This window comes from Trichoplusia ni, unplaced genomic scaffold (genome assembly GCF_003590095.1).
Source record: "Trichoplusia ni isolate ovarian cell line Hi5 unplaced genomic scaffold, tn1 tig00002198, whole genome shotgun sequence".
NCBI classification, from domain to species: domain Eukaryota; kingdom Metazoa; phylum Arthropoda; class Insecta; order Lepidoptera; family Noctuidae; genus Trichoplusia; species Trichoplusia ni.
In genome coordinates, this window is record NW_020800222.1 from 19874 (window position 1) to 39905 (window position 20032).

General features: G+C 36.4%; 2 protein-coding genes across 3 annotated transcripts; both read right to left on the minus strand.

The window, feature by feature from the left end:
* Window positions 1–10006: 10006 nt before the first annotated feature.
* On the minus strand, window positions 10007–12382 carry LOC113507485. 2 transcript variants are annotated; one of them, XM_026890338.1, is made up of 2 exons: window positions 11441–12382; window positions 10007–11098 (listed from the first exon to the last, which is right to left on the minus strand). In XM_026890338.1, exons 1-2 carry the CDS (start codon window positions 12321–12323, stop codon window positions 10530–10532), a joined length of 1452 nt encoding a protein of 483 aa, XP_026746139.1. In that variant the 5' UTR covers window positions 12324–12382; the 3' UTR covers window positions 10007–10529. The 2 variants fall into 2 exon arrangements, with proteins under 2 accessions (XP_026746139.1, XP_026746138.1); XM_026890337.1 differs by having other exon boundaries at window positions 10008–11008; window positions 11123–12382.
* A 4624-nt stretch (window positions 12383–17006) lies between these two features.
* LOC113507484 (basic salivary proline-rich protein 2-like) lies at window positions 17007–18461 on the minus strand (the record flags this gene model as incomplete). Its single annotated transcript, XM_026890336.1, has 1 exon — window positions 17007–18461. A coding segment is annotated over one exon (1455 nt), but the record flags the coding sequence as incomplete, so codon positions are not given.
* Window positions 18462–20032: the final 1571 nt, after the last annotated feature.

The following is a 20032-nucleotide window of genomic DNA, read 5'->3' on the forward strand; positions in this document are numbered from 1 at the left end:
ACAGTTTACTTGATAACATATTTACGTAATTGTACATCTGCTCTTTAATTAGAATTGCCAATTAACAATTTGGTAAGCTACCGACAATCCTGGGAAGCGAATTTTGCAAGTTTTGCGTTCAATTGATTAAGTTACTAAACAGTACATCTTTAACAAGTAGCAATAAAAATGTTAGACGGTTACTTTACAAGGCTGTTCAATCTAGTTTTTGATGATCTATGGCTAAATAAGACCTATTAGAAGAGAATGCTTGTCCTGAGTGTGGGTTTCTTTAGGCAAATGACTTGTATGTTTGTGAAACCCAATGCGACACAAGGATTAAGAACCTTAAGGCGGTAAGTTATTTCTATGAGTAATATTAATTTCTTTCAGGTATAATTCACTGATTTGGCTGTTAGTTTAGTGGTCTTGATTACTATATTGAAAGTTGTGGGTTCGATTCCCATTCAAGCTAAAAGTTTGTTTTCTGTTTCTAAATGTAATTTATCGACAATACGTATGTATTTAGAAATACATAAGTGACTTTATGAGTTGCCTAGTACTCATAATACAAGCTTTAATTCGTTTGACACTAGATGGCGTTGTGTGATAAAATTTTTATTAATTAATTACGACTTCGCGTATCTGTTTTTTAATCTATGTCGTGCCAAATATGGTACGTACATATATTCTAGTAGATTATGCGATGCCACGTCCCTTCTTATATGAACTAGTGAACTCGATCGAGTTCATAGCACTCGCGTTTGTATGTCGGTACGAAATTGGATATCGTTAATGTATGTTTTAAATGCTTTTAGAATTCAAATTGAATGTTGTATTCATTTATACTGGTTTTGTAATGCTGCTCTGTGACCCTTGCGTTTGTGGAAGGTTTAAGGCGCAGTTGCAGTTAGTAAGTGTCTTTATTTTTAGGGTGTGTTCTATCTGATGGAGGGGAAAGAAGGGAAGTGGAGTCGGGTGTAGAGATCGTGAATTAGCCGATGAAAGTTCGTTCTTTCAGAATGAGTTCAAAGGAATTGGATTTGCGACACTGAGATTGACCACAAATTTATAAGTCACCTAACTAAACAATAACCTAAACAACCGTTGCTTCCAGGGCCGGATCTAGGGGTCCAGGGGCCCCGAGGCAACAAGGGAGTGGGGGCCCCTTGGTTCAAATCTTTTTTTTAGATGCCTACTTTGATGGTGGGCCCCTGGTCATAGTGGGCCCCTAGGCACTGGCCTAAAGTGCCTTATGGATAATACGGCACTGGTTGCTTCAAGTCGAACTTTATTTATTGCATTTGTTTGTCTTAACGGCAGCAGAAATACATGACCTATGAAAATTTCAATTGCCTTGCTATCACGCTTCATGGAAAACAGCCTGGCGACAGATAGACAGAAATGTGAGAATCAGTAGTGGGGTTCCGTTTTTCCCTTTAAGTACGACGACACCTTAAATAAAGAAAAATAGAGAAATATCTACCTTAAGTATATTACTTTTAACACCACTATTAAAACCTTTTTGTTATAATATGGACGAATTGATAAAGGTTGATTAACCGAAGAGTAGGTACATTAGAAAGTAAAATCAACATCAATTGAGAGTTTCGAAGAGTTTTGCGGTTTCCATTTATTGATTAATTGCTAAGATAATAAAAGATTCGAATGTTGATTAAAGTTTTTATATTCAATTAAAACTGTTACATCTTTACTGAGTTACTGTATTTATGTTTCGAAGCGAATGTTCTTAGTTTTTGTGACGTAACTAGACAGAAGTATTGTACATAAATTTAAAAGGACCGAATTTAAATTTATTTCGTGATAAGCTTCTTATATATTTATGCAGTTCGCCTAAGCTAAGATTTTCATTGATTCACCTTAGTAATAGTCATCCTAAATGAGAGAATTTCCATTTTTTATCCTAAAGTAGATCATAATATTGTACTATTTTTTGAGTGAAAATTAAACGAGAGAGACAATACTGTTTTTCTTATCATTTACTAGCTAATTCTAATCTGATGAATCTGCTCTGTCCAAACGCACATAATATATACCTATTATTAAAATCAGTCCAGCCGTTTAGGAGGAATTCATTATCATACATACGTGCAGTATAATTACATATATAAAACATTGGACCACCTCTGAAGGAATAATATAGAGAGAGAAAGAGAAAGAGCCCATAAAGAGAAAAAAAAGATATTATTTAGAATTCATCTTCAAATCTGTCAAAAGATACGCAAAAAGGGGAGACCGTAATTCTAAGATTAATATAATGTTGATGAAGTAACATCTAGTCCGTCATTAGACTATTCACTCAACCTATGATTTACAGAAACTAAGTCAGATGTATGTATATATGTAAATTTCGCGCTGCGATGTCATAATTGTTTGAGGACATTATTCGAGACCACCTAGCTAGTTATTAGTAGTAGGCATTATTTATTAATGAGAGAAGTATTTTTTTTCAGTAACTTTTGAGGTCTGATTTCTTCCGATGTTAGAATAACAAAATATATAAATTTTCTGTAAGAATAATGTCTACACTCATTCACTTGATTTAATTTGAGGATTGAAACTTAGCCATTATTATAATAAAGACTTAATATACTTACTGTTCGTCAGTAAAAATTGACCCAAAGTCAAGTATTACCGAATCCGTTATTGGATTATCCACAATCCGCACAACACAATTTAAATAATTGTACAACATTATTATTTGGAATTGTAAAACGTAATGCAATATTGTACCATTTATATGCGTTGCAATAGTGACAGGTGATTGCAAGACTTATTACGAGCCTCGTATGAACATAACACTACAACTATTAAATCAAAGATACCGTTATCGACACCGCATTCATTTTCAACGAAAGTAAATAAAAATATTTTAAAAATTTTGTTTTTATTTTTGATAAAAGGCCTGTTGTTTATTGGGGTTTTATTGGATTTATTGGGTTGTTTATTAGGTACTCGCAAAGCGTTTGGTCGACTCTACTCATGATCAGAGGGCGGAGTTTTTGCTTGATGAATTAGCATTGCCATACAACGTGTTCATGCAGCCACCCTTCTGGGCATATTTACCGACTTTGGCCGGGATGAAGATGTCTTTTATGACGCTCTTTACTGTGCCCAGGGGACCTACCATCTCCCATAAACGTAAGGCTATTTAAATTGCAGTAGAGAGACAGCACTCAATGCCTTGTATTTCGTTATCCTGCTTACACAGGCTCAAAAATATTTCTTTATGTATTAGTCTCCTTAATCGTGTCACACGCTAATGTAATCAAAGCCTTTCATTATTACACCAAGTTATAAGCAGTTAATAAACTGCGATCTTAACTAATTGGCGATAGATAGGCGTTGCGATAAACTTTGCGAAATGGTCACTAATTGAATAGTTATACCAGTTTTATTAGAAGAATAAAGCTAGATAATTATTTTGAAAGGAGTTTTATCACAGTATTGCAATAATACTATGATATGATCTACTTGGTCTATGGTGGTGGTAAAGAAAAGTAGGAAGGAAAGTTTTTTTTTAAACGACTGCCAAACTAAGGAATTCAATCCTCGTGTCGCGGGGGGTTAACAAATATACAACTCACATGCAATAAGACACCCAGACTCAGAACAAGCATTCGTGGATCACACAAATCCTTGTCCTACGCGGGGATCGAACCCTCGACACGACGCGCACAGTGGGTTTGGCGACCTCAACCACTCAGCTATCCGTGCAGATAGTTAATGATGATATTATTTTTCACATCAGATCATTCTCGTAGCATTTTGGATTACAAGCCATCAGATGATGTATAAACGAGCAAGAAAATTTAAAAACTAAACTACGTTCCCCTTTATTTGCGTTCCAATGCCAAAATGTATGTTGTAAACATATGTAAGTGTATATACAGATCAGCATTTCCTAAATTTCTTAACACATATCGTGCCAAGGTTGCCAATCATCACGATCGTTATAAATAACTGTTTATTTACAGCGTACAGCATCTTCGTTTAATGACCACACTTTAAAGGCTCATTCAGACGTGGAAATTTATTGCGCTACATTTTATTGCGATATTGACTGCACGGATAGGACTGGTTGAAGTCACCATGCATATGCACGATGTGTCGCGGGTTATAGCTTTAATAGTTTGTGATAACTACGAATACTTGTCCAGAGTGTCCTACTCCTTTATGCATGGTGTTTCAATATCTGTTAAGCCCCCCAGTGACAAAAGAATTAAATAATTTAGTTGTTAATTTAAAATACAAGTTATAAAAAATACATAATAAGAGAAAAAAAATTTTATGTCCAACAGAACTGTCCGCAGATAGCTTGTCTGTTGAATGTAGGAAACTGAAATATTGCCTGGAATGAAACATCACCTTTGATGACAAACAACTTAAAGCGATAGGTCTTAAAGTAATATTGTTACAACGATAGGCCCTCAGGGGTGCGCGGTTCTACAATCTCAATAGTCATTCTTTATTTGCACTCCACAATGTATACATTTGGTCTTGACAAAATAAACTTAAGTGTAACAATCGTGGACCCTGTCGGGCACGGCAAAGTAGGAGAGAGGCCAATTCCCGCTTACTCGATATTTCTTGCCTCGTCTAAATAGGCCTTAATTGAAGAGTACGAGGTTACTTTTCAATATAAAATTAAATCAGTGATGTAACTAAAGCCGCGGACGGTAAGTCCCTTTGAATTGAATATTATAATGTATGTAATTATTAATTTCACGCTCATCCTATTGCTCATGAGTGATATGAGAATTACTAATCTTGCGATAGTTTTGCAATTAAAAGTATATTAGAACTTTAATTTGTAAGTGTTTGTCAAGGATTTATAGTTAGTTCCATACTTGTACTTGTTATTCCTACATAATTACTTCTTCCAGCATTTATGCAACCTATACATTTATATACATCTGTCTTATTTCAGTTGTGTATTAGGTTCATAATCATTTAAACATACTATTTTAGTCTTATGTCATTATCTTATTTCTAAATAGATGTTTCAAAAGACTTCAAGGAAATGAAAAAGAAATGTAGGTATGAAAGATAGATGTTGTCTGATTGTCAGACCAACACATTATGCACACAAAATTCCATGAGAATCGGCAAAGCCGTTTCGGAGGAGTTTAATGACGTACACCGTGACACGAGATAGATAGACAATGAAATGTGTTCAGAAGTCTGCTAACACAGCAAAAACTCCATCAAAATATAAGAATAGGACCATCTGTGTTCAGTGTGTCGTAAAACACTATGTTAAATTACATATTACAAACTTAATAAATATGTATTCCAAAAAGTAAAATATAAAGAAGAAAACATTTAAATTATACGTTACGTTGAAATAACTAAGTCGGTACGCCACGACTGTTATAGAATGTTGGCAAATTCGATTGTGAAATAGTTGGAGAGAAAATCGATATTTATGAATCGATAAACGATCGATGAGTACGATTTGGCCATCTACCAAAGTGCACGCCAGTAAGTGGTAGTTAACTATGGGAGGCCTTTTATAATGGTTGCTTTCAAGTTATGATACGTTGTGTGACGAAAACTATAATAATCGAATCGGATTTCTTTTGTACCCTAATGGTTGGACTTTTTTTGTCTCGCTACTTAATTCAATAGGTGATAGAGATGATGATAACATATATTATGTTGAAACAAATGTTGACAATATCTGGAGATTGAAGGCGAAAACAATCATTTTATTATTTGAAGTATTTATTTTTTATTCAAAGTCGCTTGTCAATTGATTCGCCCTGTTTGTAATATCTTATAATTACTGGTATGTTTGAAAATGTAAGTTTTCTTATTATTTTTAAAATAAATGGGTAAACATCGCAGTTATTTACTGGTTGAAGGCGTCAAACATTTTTACCCAAAGTTAATATAATATTAAATGATGCGCAGTGACTCTGTCCTTCATTAACATAACATATTTTTCCGATTTAAGAAAGCAATTAGCTATTTAGTGCACAAACGTATTCTATTAAGCTGAGTGCCGTAAAGTCAGTTTACATTTCTTTGGATAAATAATAGCCAGGCTTAAATTGATTTCATTTATTACAACAAAGACTTTAGACTAGCAATAAATTATATTAAGTTATACTTTTAACAATATACTTTTTCTTAAAATACACAAAGTCGGGACAAAATTTAACTCAATGGTCAATAGGGAATATAATTTTTCACGCCACAGTGACGTAGGCACGACAATCTTTTAACCGACTGAGAAAATAAAAATTCAAGAATCCATCCGAAAGTTCATTGTACGAAAACAGTTTTTCTTAGAAATAGCTCTCAGGTATTTTAAATATATCAAAACATCACTTTATACATTTAAGACGTGACCTGTATATGCCACTAAATCCATATTTAGAATCTGTACTGGGGTGGCTAAAACTTAAGCGATTTTACTAGTAAGCGGTGTAGACGGCGGTAAAATACTTGTTTTGGCCGACTCTGGAGGACATTCCGAACCCGAAGATGACGCCGAACCAGAACATCTAGGATTAATACGGTTCCGTTTTGATCGACAGTCGGCAAGATAGGAATTACCTGCGCCACCTCCCGAACAAGAGGATTTTCCTTTAATACGATTCCGCTTGGATCGACAATCGGCAAGGTAAGAATTACCTGCACCACCTTTGGAGTCCTTAGCGGAACAAGAGCATCTTCCTTTAATACGGTTCCGCTGTGTTCGACAATCGGCAAGATACCTATCTTGCCGATTCTCACACGACTCAGAACATTTGCCTTTAATCCTATTCCGCGGTGTTCGACAATCCGCAAGGTAAGATTCACCTGTAACACCTTTATTCCTTTCTTCCATACCACGCGTCACAGGTTTAATACGATTCCGCTGTGATCGACAATCTGCAAGATATCTATCTTGCCGCTTCTCACACGACTCAGAACATTTGCCTTTAATTCTATTCCGCCGTGATCGACAATCCGCAAGGTAAGATTCACCTGTAACACCTTTATTCCTCTCTTCCATACCACGGGTCACAGGCTGAATACGATACCGCCGTGATCGACAATCGGCAAGATACCTATCTTGCCGATTTTCACACGACTCAGAACATTTACCTTTAATCCTATTCCGCGGTGTTCGACAATCCGCAAGGTAGGATTCACCTGTAACACCCTTATTTCTGTCCTCCAAACTACGGGGTTTACCTATTATACGATTGCGCCGTGATCGACAATCGGCAAGATAGGAATCATCTACCCCAGCTTTAGATTTTTCACGTGAAGGAGGACACCTTCCTTTAACACGGTTCCGCTGTGATCGACAGTCAGCAAGATAAGAAAAACCTTTACCACCTTGGCAGGCATCACTTTTGGCAGAAGACGATTTGTCATTAGTTTTGTTAGGACACGTCTTGAAGCTTGATGGTGATGACGTAGGTGTACATGTAGAGTCTGAACCTGCACCTCCCGTTCCCGTTCCACTTGCCGTCGAAGGAAAGTTTGCAGGGAGCAATTTTCCACCAGTTTTTCCAGATCCTGGAGGACCCTTTAAGTCAGGAATCGGAAACGGATGAATGAATGGAGATGAACAAGTAGCTGTTGAAGCGGTACCTCCTCTCCCAGTTTTACCAGCCCCCGGGGGACAGTTTGCAGGAGGTAATTTCTCACTAGTTTTGCCAGATCCTGCAGGACACCCTGAAGGTGGACTAGGTGGTCCATTAGCACTCTGACTGGGCTTACTGGCTTCCGATGCACGACAAGGAGTTGGAACAGTTTTAGCAGTTTTATCGTTCCCTGATGGACACTTAGAAGCACTGAATCGAGCCGAAACTGAGAAAAAAGTTTCTTTTGCACGAAAACTAAAGTCCTTTTGCGAATACATTATATTAGCAGGCGTGTGATACGACCTCAAATTGCCTTTTAAACCATCACATCCATTCATCGGTTTTGAAGCACAATCCCGTATTTTTTTTGATTGAGGAGGAATCGTAGCTTGTTTTGTAACCTTATTTAACTGAATATTCAGTGGAGTCGATGGTTTCGAAGGGCACGGTCCTTTCAAATTCGCTCCCGCTCGAACAGGGGTTGTGTTCCTCTTGCGTCGACACGAAGTCTTTTTTGAGGTTTTGTTTTTAACAACACAATTTTTCACAGAACTGGTCTTCTGTAACGTATTTTTTAATCCATACGGTTTCGACTTTAAAGAAGTTCCTTTGCTCACGCTTATACAAGCTTGCTTAAACTTGCGTTTGAATGTCACCTGAAATAAAAAATAAAAAAATCAACTGTAAGTAATCTCTTTTATGAAAATCCTTTGTTACACATGAAGACAGAATAACACAAAGTGATATATAATAAAATTGATTTTCATTTGTCATCAAAATACCAATTAGGTCCATGCGGTTGATATAAGATCAGGGTGAATGGAATCTTGATAATCTGTTGATGATATAATTTTAAATTGTAACGTTTATGTCATATCAATAGCACATTTCATCGTATGTTGTTATTGAAAATTCCAGCATTACACACGTAGCATTTGTTAAAAATAAACGATTTTGTTTTATGTGAAAACTCTAAAAACTTGTAAGCTTACGGGGTTCATTATCAAGTTAGTCTGTAACATGATATCTGAAAACTTATAAACTAATAAAATAATATAGTATTAACGAAGAATATCCTTAACTTTAACAATGCAAGCCAAACATGGCAAAAAACGTGTGGCTTCGTTAAAAGATAATCCCATTAAATTAAGAAAAAGAACATTCCTGGTGCAAAACTATTATGAAAATATTATTCTACTCAGAAACACTATGGGTATTACAAATCTTAGGATATTAGAATTAAATATTAGAACATATGGTATATTAGAACTCCGATGTGAAAGCCTGTACACCGAATTCTTATAGATGTATAGAATCCAACTTGTGAGGGTTCAAAATACAACGAAGCGCTTCGAGAAAAGGTAGGTGCGCTTCGCTTGGCTCGTCTTGGCGGGAGCGCTACCGTGCCCCCAGACTATAGATTACCAATGTCATTATCAGCTGAGGATGATTTTGGTTTATATGTTTTATCTTAAAATTAATGGCATAATGTTTCTACGTAATTTTATTTTCCATTTAGGTTTTACACTAAAGGAGCCGGTTCACCGCCGATCTGACCGTTCTGCCTTCTCCAGGAACGTATTTTGACTGGATAGATTGCAGAGAACTTGAAGCTATGATGCCAAACCCACATCTTTACACGTGTCGCAGATTCGATCCTCGCGTAGGAAAAAAAAAAGTGCGGAAGTCGTTAAAAAGATGCTTTGTCAACCTTAAAAATGTAAAAATATATAGAAGTAAAAATACAAGAGACACAGGTAAGTATAAAATAATAACAATACACCTGTTCTCACTGTTTAGTGAAAGATTATCCATGACCATGTTAAATTATCATAAATTAAATTATATGTTACTACAAAATAACTTAATCGGTACAGGTACGCCATGACTGTCATAGAAGGATGGCAAAAACGATTCTTGAATCGATATTCAAGAATCGACAAACGATAAATCGATTTGGCCCTCTGCCAAAGAGCACGTAAATGACCGTTTACAATGATCGCTTTCGATTTTGATTTATTGTTAATTATGACTATGTCTGGTCATATTTTTTTGATCCTTAAAGAGATTATGTACCCCGATTGTTGGGTATGCTTATTTTATTTCGTTGCTTATTTCATTAAGTATGCTTATTAATAATAGTCATAAAATCTGAGAGACCTTTATTCTCTCAGATAGTAATAACTGCAAACGCTGAAAAGGCAAATAAACAGTCAGAGAGAGCTGAAAGTATTTAAACAAAAGTGTACAAACTAGTGAAGTTTAGAAATGGAAATTGAAGTAGGTTTGCAGAGTTATAGGTATTTAATGTCTTATTATAGATATAGTCAATGATGGTGAATCTATAAAAGGGTAAAAAAATATATATACTTAAAAATTAATGAACAGTAATCGCGCGCCTATAATATACAGACTGGTTAGGCAGCAACGGGATAGTTCAGAGACAGTTTGAAAGAATATGATAAATAAGTTGTTTATAAGATTTTGATTCAATGTTACGAGCCAACTGGTCATTAAAAAAAAACAAAGTAAAGTAGCAGCATTTCACAACAAAAAAAAATTAAAGACCTTACTTTAACTGATCCATTTTATTACAACACAGACTTTAGATTAACAGTGAACAACATACTAGGTATTAACAATACACTTTTTGTCTTAAAATAACAAACAGAGTTAGGACAAAATTGAACTCAATGGTTAATAGTGTATGGACCATTCCACATCACACAATAATCCCTTAAATGACTGAGATGATAAAATTCAAGAAGTACGCGGTGCTTTTGCAAATTGTATTTTACCTCCAAATGAAGGTTTATTGTGAAGAAAATAAAATTTTCATACAAATACCTCTCAGGTGTGAAAATATAATTTTTTCTATTCAGTACGCGACCCATATTAACCAGATATTCCAGATGTCATACCTGTACTGGGGGCCTTGAAGATTTAAGAGGATTTACCTTTAGGAGGACAACTAGCCGGTGGTAAGTTTTTACCATTTTTGCCTGATCGTGGAGGCGGTTTTGAAGACGTAGTTGTTGCTGAGTTTGTCTTACGGGAACACCTCCCACGGAAACTCGGCCTACACCCTGAAGTTGACCTGGATGTACTAACCTGGCCTGGCCTTCCTTTAATTCGGTTCCGACGTGATCGACAGTCAGCAAGATAGGATTCACCTGCACCACCTTGCTTGGCGCCACGTTTGGCAGGTGGTTTCTTCTCACCCTCTCTACATTTTTTTGGTTTAATACGATTCCGGCGTGATCGACAATCGGCAAGATAGGAACCCTCTGATCCACCATCGCTGGCCCCACTTTTGACAGGTGGCTTTTTGTTATCTGCTCTACATTTTTTTGATTTAATACGATTCCGAGGTGTTCTACAATCAGAAAGATAGGAACCCTCTGATCCACCATCGCTGGTACCTCTTTTGACAGGTGGCTTTTTCTCATCTGCTCTACATTTTTTTGATTTAATACGATTTCGACGTGATCGACAATCAGCAAGATAGGAATCTTTCGATCGAACTTGGCTGGTACCTCTTTTGACAGGTGGCTTTTTCTCATCTGCTCTACATTTTTTTGATTTAATACGATTCCGAGGTGTTCTACAATCAGAAAGATAGGAACCCTCTGATCCACCATCGCTGGCAACACTTTTGACAGATGGCTTTTTGTTATCTGCTCTACATTTTTTTGATTTAATACGATTCCGAGGTGTTTTACAATCAGAAAGATAGGAACCCTCTGATCCACCATCGCTGGCCCCACTTTTGACAGGTGGCTTTTTCTCATCTGCTCTACATTTTTTTAATTTAATACGATTCCGACGTGATCGACAATCAGCGAGATAGGAACCTTTTGATTTACCATCGATGGTACCACTTTTGGCAGCTGGTATTTTCTCACCCGAACTAATTTTTTTTGATTGATTACGATTTCGCTGTGATCGACAATCGGCAAGATAGGATGATAGGTATTTATTAGCAAGGTTTCGGCCGGCATCATATTTGGCAGGGAGCAATTTTTCTTTAACTTTACCAGACCCAGCAGGACACTTCGAGCTAGAGGGAGACGACGTAGCTAAACAAGTAGACCCTGACCCTGCACTTCCTATTCCAGTTCCACCGGTTCTCGGAGTACAGTTGGTAGGTGGCGATTTCTCACCCGTTTTACCAGATCCTGGAGGGCATTCTGCAGACGAACCAGTTGAACATCCATCAGCACGCTTATGGGGCTTAGACGATGGAAAGTCTTTACCAGTTTTATCGCTCGCTGGAGGACATTTAGAAGCACAAAATTGAGCCGAAACTGAGAAAAAAGTTTTTTTCGCACGAAACTTTAAGTCCTTTTGCGAATACATTATATTGGCAGGCGTGTGATAAGACCTCATATAACCTTTTAAACCATCACATCCATTCATTGGTTTCGAAGCACAATCCCGTATTTTTTTTGGGGCAGGAATCGTTACTTGTTTTGTAACCTTTTTTGATGGAATTTTCAGTGGGGCTCCTGGTTTTGTGAGAGAAAGTCTATCATTATTCGATACCGATCGATCAGAGAAATTACTTTTTTTATGTCGGTGTGAAGACTTTTTCAAAGTCTTCATTTTCTCTAGGCGAGAGCACTGACATTTTTTCGAGGCTTTGTTTTTAACAACGCAATTTTTCAAAGAACTAGTCTTTTTCAAAGTATGTTTGTTTCCACATGGTTTCGGGTTCCATAAAGTCCCTTTGCTCATGTTTATTCTAGCTTGCTTACACTTGCGTTTGAAAGTCACCTGAAATAAAAGAAGAAGAAATTACTCACTCGAAGTACTTATGTAATGCATGTATTATAGATTAATTCACACAAAGTTATGTAAAATAAAAGTGATTGTGATATGTTAGTGTCATTAAATACCACTTAGTTCCATTAAACGGTTAACTTAGGATCAGGATGAAGGGAATCTTGACGAGCTGTTTCAGAATATATTTTGAGATTAAAACTTTTTTTCATGATTTATGTACATACTTTCAACAGCTTTTTGTTAACACTTTCTACCACAAGTATTTTGCCGTTTAAACGGACAGATGTCATATCATGAACAATGAAATGTTTCCATGTGCAGAAGTATAGTAGTTCAATAAAATATCGGTTAAAATCATAAGGTGGTAAAATAATTATGTTGGAACTTATTAATACATATGTGGGAATAGAAGATTGCTGTTTACAAGATTTATTCGATAACATGACCGAGCTTTGCGAAAATACATCGTAGAAATTATATTATCAATTTTAATAAAGTCACATATAGTATCTTATAATAAGAATATACTCATTTAAATGCCCCCTTAATGCACATGTTCAGTATTCTGCGCCCAACAGTTACAACTCAAGGAAGTAATCCGTGGGATTAGGACTAGGTTATTTTAGTATCAAACCAATAAAAGAGAAAAACATATCTGACATCGTTTTTACAAGTAATTTATTTATGTCAGTTTTTATCATAATACAATGAGTAAGTTACAGCAAAAGCGGCAATAATTTAGTAGCAAAACAGGTACATATTTTTCACAACTTTTTGAATAGGTAATTTTGTTTTTTTTTTTTTCTTAAAGGATTCAAGTTTCACTCGGTGAGCCAGCAGCAGATGTCTTTAGCACACTCGGTTCTTTTCTTGCTACGAACAGTGAGGTTGGGATGGTCACTCATTTTGTGGAAGAAAACCCGAACCATTTTCTAGCGATTTGTAGGTCTAGGTCGTTTCCCTCTGGTCGGTGGAGGGCAACTATAAACTTTTTTCAGCGGAGGACACGCTGGGCCCGTGCATTCTTTGTCATCACGAGAGCAGTCCACATATCTTTTTGGCGGACCACAGGCTGACTTTTTTCCCGCGGGGCGGCAAGTGTCACCTTTCCGTTTCGGAGTCCATTTTATGGGACAGATTGGTTGTTTACTTCTTTTACCTGCTCTTCCCGAGCAACGAAATACCGCAACTTCATTTTGTGAAGGAATGGACTCTTTCACTTTATATTCTTTTCCCGATGGTAAGTAATCATCACATTTGGGTACTGGACACATTGCAGAAGCTGCAGTTCCTTTAGGAAATAAAAGCGTCGAAAAGTTATTGGGAATACCTCGTAAGCTTCCTGATCCTGAGGGAGACTGATCCTCATCTTGTATTGGTAGAGGATTCGCTAGCCCTATGATACTTTTACCACTGTTTTCCGAGGAAGGGCCAGCTACCATGTGATGGTGTGAACACACTGATCCTTTTCCTTTCCCTTTTCCTTTTCCTCGTCGTTTGCGCAATCTAGCACATGGATTTCTTTTATTTTCTTTATCCTTTTTTTCTGCTCCTTTTGGACCATCTTTAGAAGTTTTTTTTGGTAATCTAGAACATGGTCCTCCTTTTCTTGGTTCGTTCTTAGCAGCGCAGGTTACAGTTGAAAATAAATCACCTTCTATATAACCCATAGATGCACATCTTATAGGAGAAAGAAAATCATATATCACATGAAGATCAGTACATCTTCTGTTGGGAATTTCCAATGAGGGAGGGCATGAACTGCTTCTTCTGTTATCTCCTCGAGGCAGACATGTTTTAAGATGATGTCTCTTTTCATCTAAATCTTGAATTAAAACATCTTGCTTAGCGTAGTATTTGAGTGGATCGTTTTCTAACAAATCCAATGATGGATCGTTTTCAATAAATTGTTTTTGTGATACTAGAAGAACATTTGTTGCGTATGAAATATCAAATTTTGTCTTTGTGGTAATAGAACAAGTGCTTAGCTTGAGACCACAAGGAGACTTTTTTTTTTCTTTCGGGTCACATGGATTTTTTCTAGTTGGAGGTCTACAAGTGTCTCGTTTAGTAGGTTTACATGTGATTATCCTAGCCATCGGTTGAACAGGACAGTTCGATGGATTAGATCCTGGAGACTTTTTTTCGGATGGATCACATGGCTTGGGGTCCAACGGAGGGCACTGAGGTTTAGGCGAGTCGTAATAGCCTTGGATTGGTCGTGCGGGAGCTGGATAACCGAAGTGCACCTGAATAAGAGAAGGAATAAATAAATTGAATTGTCTTCACAGGTGTCAGTTAAGAATTCTTCTCAAGATGCCCTTGTTTTTCAACACCAATGTAAAAGGTTGGTGTTTTAAGTCTGATGCCATTGTCGGCCAATGACAGCGTAGTTTTTGTATGGTTGGATCGGGTTTCGATGCGCGTTTTACGCGAAACGTCCTCTGATTAGTTCAATGAAACATGCAAAAGACATACCAGATACCAGTATTCAAATATTTTGTCAAATAATTATAAATGAAATTCCGTTTTAGACGTTGGAATAAATAAGTTTTCTATCGTATTGAAGCCTAGGATCGAGAACGTTAGGGCCTTAAAACGCACTCCCTTGAGCTAAAGAATAAAATAAAACAAAAACTTAAAACATGAATCAGCAGTCTGAGTGTAATATAAACAACCAAACATGTTTACTCAACTCGCCCATTATGTCGAAGGCAATAATAATGTTAAAATTATAAAAGCATTTGCTTAGCCTAATATCACACACGCACCTTATTTGCTGGCCTACAAACTATATGCTATATTGCGATGAGTGGGGTGAATTACTATAAACTATTTAGAACTCGAGGCTGTCGGAGTCATGTCACAAACCGTGTAAGATTATATACAAGTAGCGTTGCAAAAAATATGGAATTACAGAACCAACACTAAAAAGGTTTGAATTCCAGAACGCTTACTACCACCTCAAATGTAAGGCTTTATATAGCAGTTGTAGGAGGGAGAATCGAAGTGGTGACGTGCACCATTTTGGTCCACCTCTCCACATTTTCAAAGTCAAAGTTAAAGTATATGTAAGTTACAGATCTTTACAATATATTCAAGTGATACAACAATATATATATATATATATATGTATATATATATATATATGTCCTACAATAAGTCATACAACATTTACATGACATTTACATGTAGGCATTGAAAGTGTAATTAATAATATGTCAATGATTTAGGAAATCTTGGATCGTGTAGTATGCTTTATCAATTAAATAATGTTGTAATTAATTTTTAAATGCAGCAATCTTCCACAAATGCAGCATTCTCACATAACGAGCGTACAGCAATAGCATATACTCACTATAAATAACTTACCAGAATACCATACTGATACTGACAACAAATTTAGTAGATAATATAATTAGATAGATTTTTTGACATACTTATGACTATTTATGTAAGCTGTAAGTAAAAATCGTTTATTATTAAAAAACTACTTCGTTTCGGGAGTCATCATGATATAAATGCCTATCTGTGATCGTAATTGTATTTTTGTTAATTATGTAAAATAATTATATGTCTTATTGTATTCGATAAACATATATGTTATTGTATACCAGTACCGCTTATTTCAGTACAGTAGGATATCCTAAAGATTCAATAGAGTTTGAAATAACCAGTCAGTATACGTAAGATTTTAAAGCACCGTATACTTGCAACAAGTATTGCCGTATTCAAATACAGGAAATTTGTTATAAATTATCTATAAACCAGAGAGAATCACATATAAAACAAACGCAGCTTAATCTTTTGGATTTGAGATTAGTCGAAATCGCACTACTATCACAAGTGACTGGCAGAGCTGCGCATCTTTCGCGTGTGTCTTTGAATGCAATCAAAACGAATTTTATGATCATTTTGAAAATAAAAAAGTAAAACATGAGCAGAAGCTCGTACGCTTATAAATTACTACCATTTTACAACGGAGGTTTCCAATCAACTTCCAGAAAATTTTAGTATATAGTCACACTTGGGTTAAATTATGCATAAGATGAATATGAACGTGCTGGTAAAAAATTGAATTTGATAGTGTTCGCATGCTAGTGTGTGATTAATAGTAAAATAATTGTAGCACTTCGTCAATTATAACGAGATCAAGGGGAACCAAGATACCGCTCTACAATGTATTGAGCCACCTCGCTTACACACTGCGACAGCAACAGTTTTGTTTTAGGATGTTGAAGGAGACTTCCTGCCTGAAAAGTAGGGAGAAGATTGTCACTCTTCAAAGTTAAGCTAATAAATTCATTCACGCGTTTTTATATTGTTATTAAAAAATCTGCATGTCATAAGAGTTCCTGTTATGCGCTAGCAGTTTCTGCGTATGTTTTGTACGCGCCCGCATAGTGCGTTGTAAAAAGCAGAAAGAGCAACTGTAGAAACACGAATAATAAAGATAAATACGTGAGTCATGAGAATTTTTATAATTAAATAAAATAAAACACAAAATTCGCATTTATTAAATAATTTATTAATATACGCTTTCATTAAGATACTGTGAGTAACGTCTTAAGTTTAGCAAAAGTCACAATAATTTTTGTTGCAAAACAAGCGTAATCTTACATAACAAAATTTCGACTAGCACTTTCGAGGTTTGCAGGCGGGGGGCTTCTTCTCGGTTTTGCTTGGTCCACAACCGCTAGCTTTTGGTGGCGGACAGCCCTCAACTTTCTTTGGGGGAGGACATACAGATCCTTTTGATCCTTTACCCCCTTTACTCTTAGGAGGGCAATCCGGTATTTTCTTTGGGGGTGGGCAAACAAATCCTTTACCAGATCTTCTTTTACCCTTACCCTTAGGAGGACAATCTGGAACTTTTTTTGGGGGTGGGCATACAAATCCTTTGCCTTTACCACCACCTTTACTACCTTTCCCACCGCAAGGATCTTTTTTTTTTGAAGAGGGACATGCCGGTGGTTTATTTGATGGACCACATGGATCTTTGGAAGGGGAACATTTCACTACGTTCTTTGGGGGACCACAGCCCGATTTTTGACTTTTCGGAGGAGAACATGACGCTGCTTTCTTGGGAGAACGACATAATGATAATTTACTTTTAAAACTTTTAGAAGTGAGGCAGGTACTGCTACTTGTAGCAGGAGCACATGATTTCTTTGGGGGAGCACATGGATGACTACTTTTAGGAGTTGGGCATGACACTGCTTTCTTTGGAGCACAGGAGGATCCTTTACTTTTAGGAGGGGGACAACCTTTTTTCTTTGGTGGAGGACATGATCCTGATCCTGAACCACTTCCATCAGGACATCTTGGTTTGACTTTATTAGCGGAACTTCCTTTAGGAGGACATCCCTTTTTAGGATCATGAGTAGGACATCTCGGTGGGGCACAACTAAGTGTCTGATATAGCCCACCGTCTCCTACACCACCTCGAGATGGACATTCATATCCTTCCTCAAAACCTTCAAACCAGGGTGGACAAAAACAACCCCCTCCTCCATCTCCTTGAGATGGGCAACTCTCCGTGGGCGGACAGTAATATCCTCTATGAGGTGTTCCCAATGGCGGACATGAGCTACCTCTTCTTTTATATCCTCGTGATGGACATCTTATAGAGGCAGGATCAAATGATAATTCATAGAAATTTTGATTTGTAAGATCCTGCTTTGCGGAAAGTCCGAGTAGGGTAGGGTATTTTTTTTCCAATATTTCTAGAGATTGATCGGTTTCCAAAAAATATTTTTTTGGGTCTAGAAGAAATTGTGTCAGATATGAAACATCGAATTTAGCCTCTGTGGTTATAAAACTAGTGTTACCCTTGACGCCGCACTTCTTTTTTTCTTTCGGGGCGCAAGGATCTTTTCTACGTGGAGTGCTACATGGGTCCTTTTTACTGGGTTTACATGTGACGGTCCTTGCCATTGGATGAACAGGGCAGTTTGAGGGATCAGACGCAGGAGATTTTTTATCAGATGGTTTACAAGGTTTCGGGTCCAACGGAGGACACTGAGGTTTAGGTGTGTCGTAATAGCCTTGGATTGGTCGTGCGGGAGCTTGCATTCCACCGAAGTGCACCTGGATAAGAGAAGGAATAAATCAATTGCACTGTCTTGATAATTAACGCAAAGAGCTCCAATTAAAATTCTTTATACTGATATATTCGGTGTGAAATATTATAAGGGTCCATACCAAAACTGTTTGGGGCCTACGCCACACTCACTTGATCTGACAAATTAAATTAAACTGACTTAAAACAGTAATTTTATGTAAAGTGAGAAAAAATACTTGTATATGCGCCCATTTTGGATATATTAAAGTTTAGCATTATTAATTTTCTTGTTTTCTTAGGCTGCAGCTTTAGTGAATACGTATAAGTTATATCGAGCATTGTGTAGTTTCAAGGAAGCTTAAGGTTGTTGACATGATGTGCATGCCGTTTGGACAGTGTGTGGTGCCTCTTACAAAGTTTTTTGACAAGTGAAGTCACGAGATTGGAAATTTTTGCTGATTGATGTGCAAAGGGTAAAATTGACGAAAAATTACACATATATAAAAACTTATTAAATTTGCAGCACATGAACGTAATAAACTTTCAAGGAACTCGGTAGTGTTCATTAATGAATTAAATTCGATTAAATACACGTACGTGTTCAAATAATTCTGTCCCAAACTATCTTCCAATATTAGAAAGTTCCAAAGACATGTGAAAAATGTTTTCTATTACCGTAATATATTTACAGTGTGTTTACATTATCTCCGAATACATTCGTAGGTCGCGCGTGTTCGTAGCTGTTTAGTGGTTTAATCACGAGGCTAGCAGTTGGTTGGTAGTTATTATGCAGGTTCAGGAGTCAGCTGTTATTACTCTTCAATGGCTCATGGTAACAAAAATGATCGTGAGAAAACTTGATCCAAAAAGCGAAAAAATGACTAAGTAACGCATTTCATTTCAGAATTGTGAAAATATAAGAGAATTTATTTACAACAAATAACTTACCAGAAAATCGTATGGAAGATAATGACTACAAAAAAATATAAAAAATATTAGGTGTTCTTTTTGTATAACAGATTTCTTTATATCTTTTAGAGTTTTAGTGCGAACGTATACTGACTGATCGAAAAAAAATTAAAACCCGAACGTGATTGACTTTTTCATTCAAAAATAAACTTTCATCGATTTGAAATACTCGTAACACGTTGGATATTTTGTAGATAAATGAATTAGATTTTTGCACTGGGTAAAAAAAAGCAGAATTAATTTAACTGAATCCATTTATTACAAAAAAATACTTTAGATTAACAAAATGTCAGACTGTTAACAAAACATGTTCCTTTTTATTGTAATGAAGTCGAGACGAGCTGGGTTTTTCAAAGTAAAGCAGAGTAAGATCTAAAAATTTATTTGAAAATGGATTGAAAAAAACGATAGCCGATCGAAGCGTAAGTGTTTCAAGCCGTGTGAGTAACCTGGTATTCAAGAAGTATCAGGGTGTTTTGTGAACAATATTTTAACCCCATTAAAAGTACGAATAGAAAGGACTAAGTATTTCAAAAGAATCAACGCTTGACCGACCATATTTTCAAGCCATTAAATGCTTAACCTAATTGCAACTTTTAGCCCAACAAGTCTCATATCTGTGATAAAA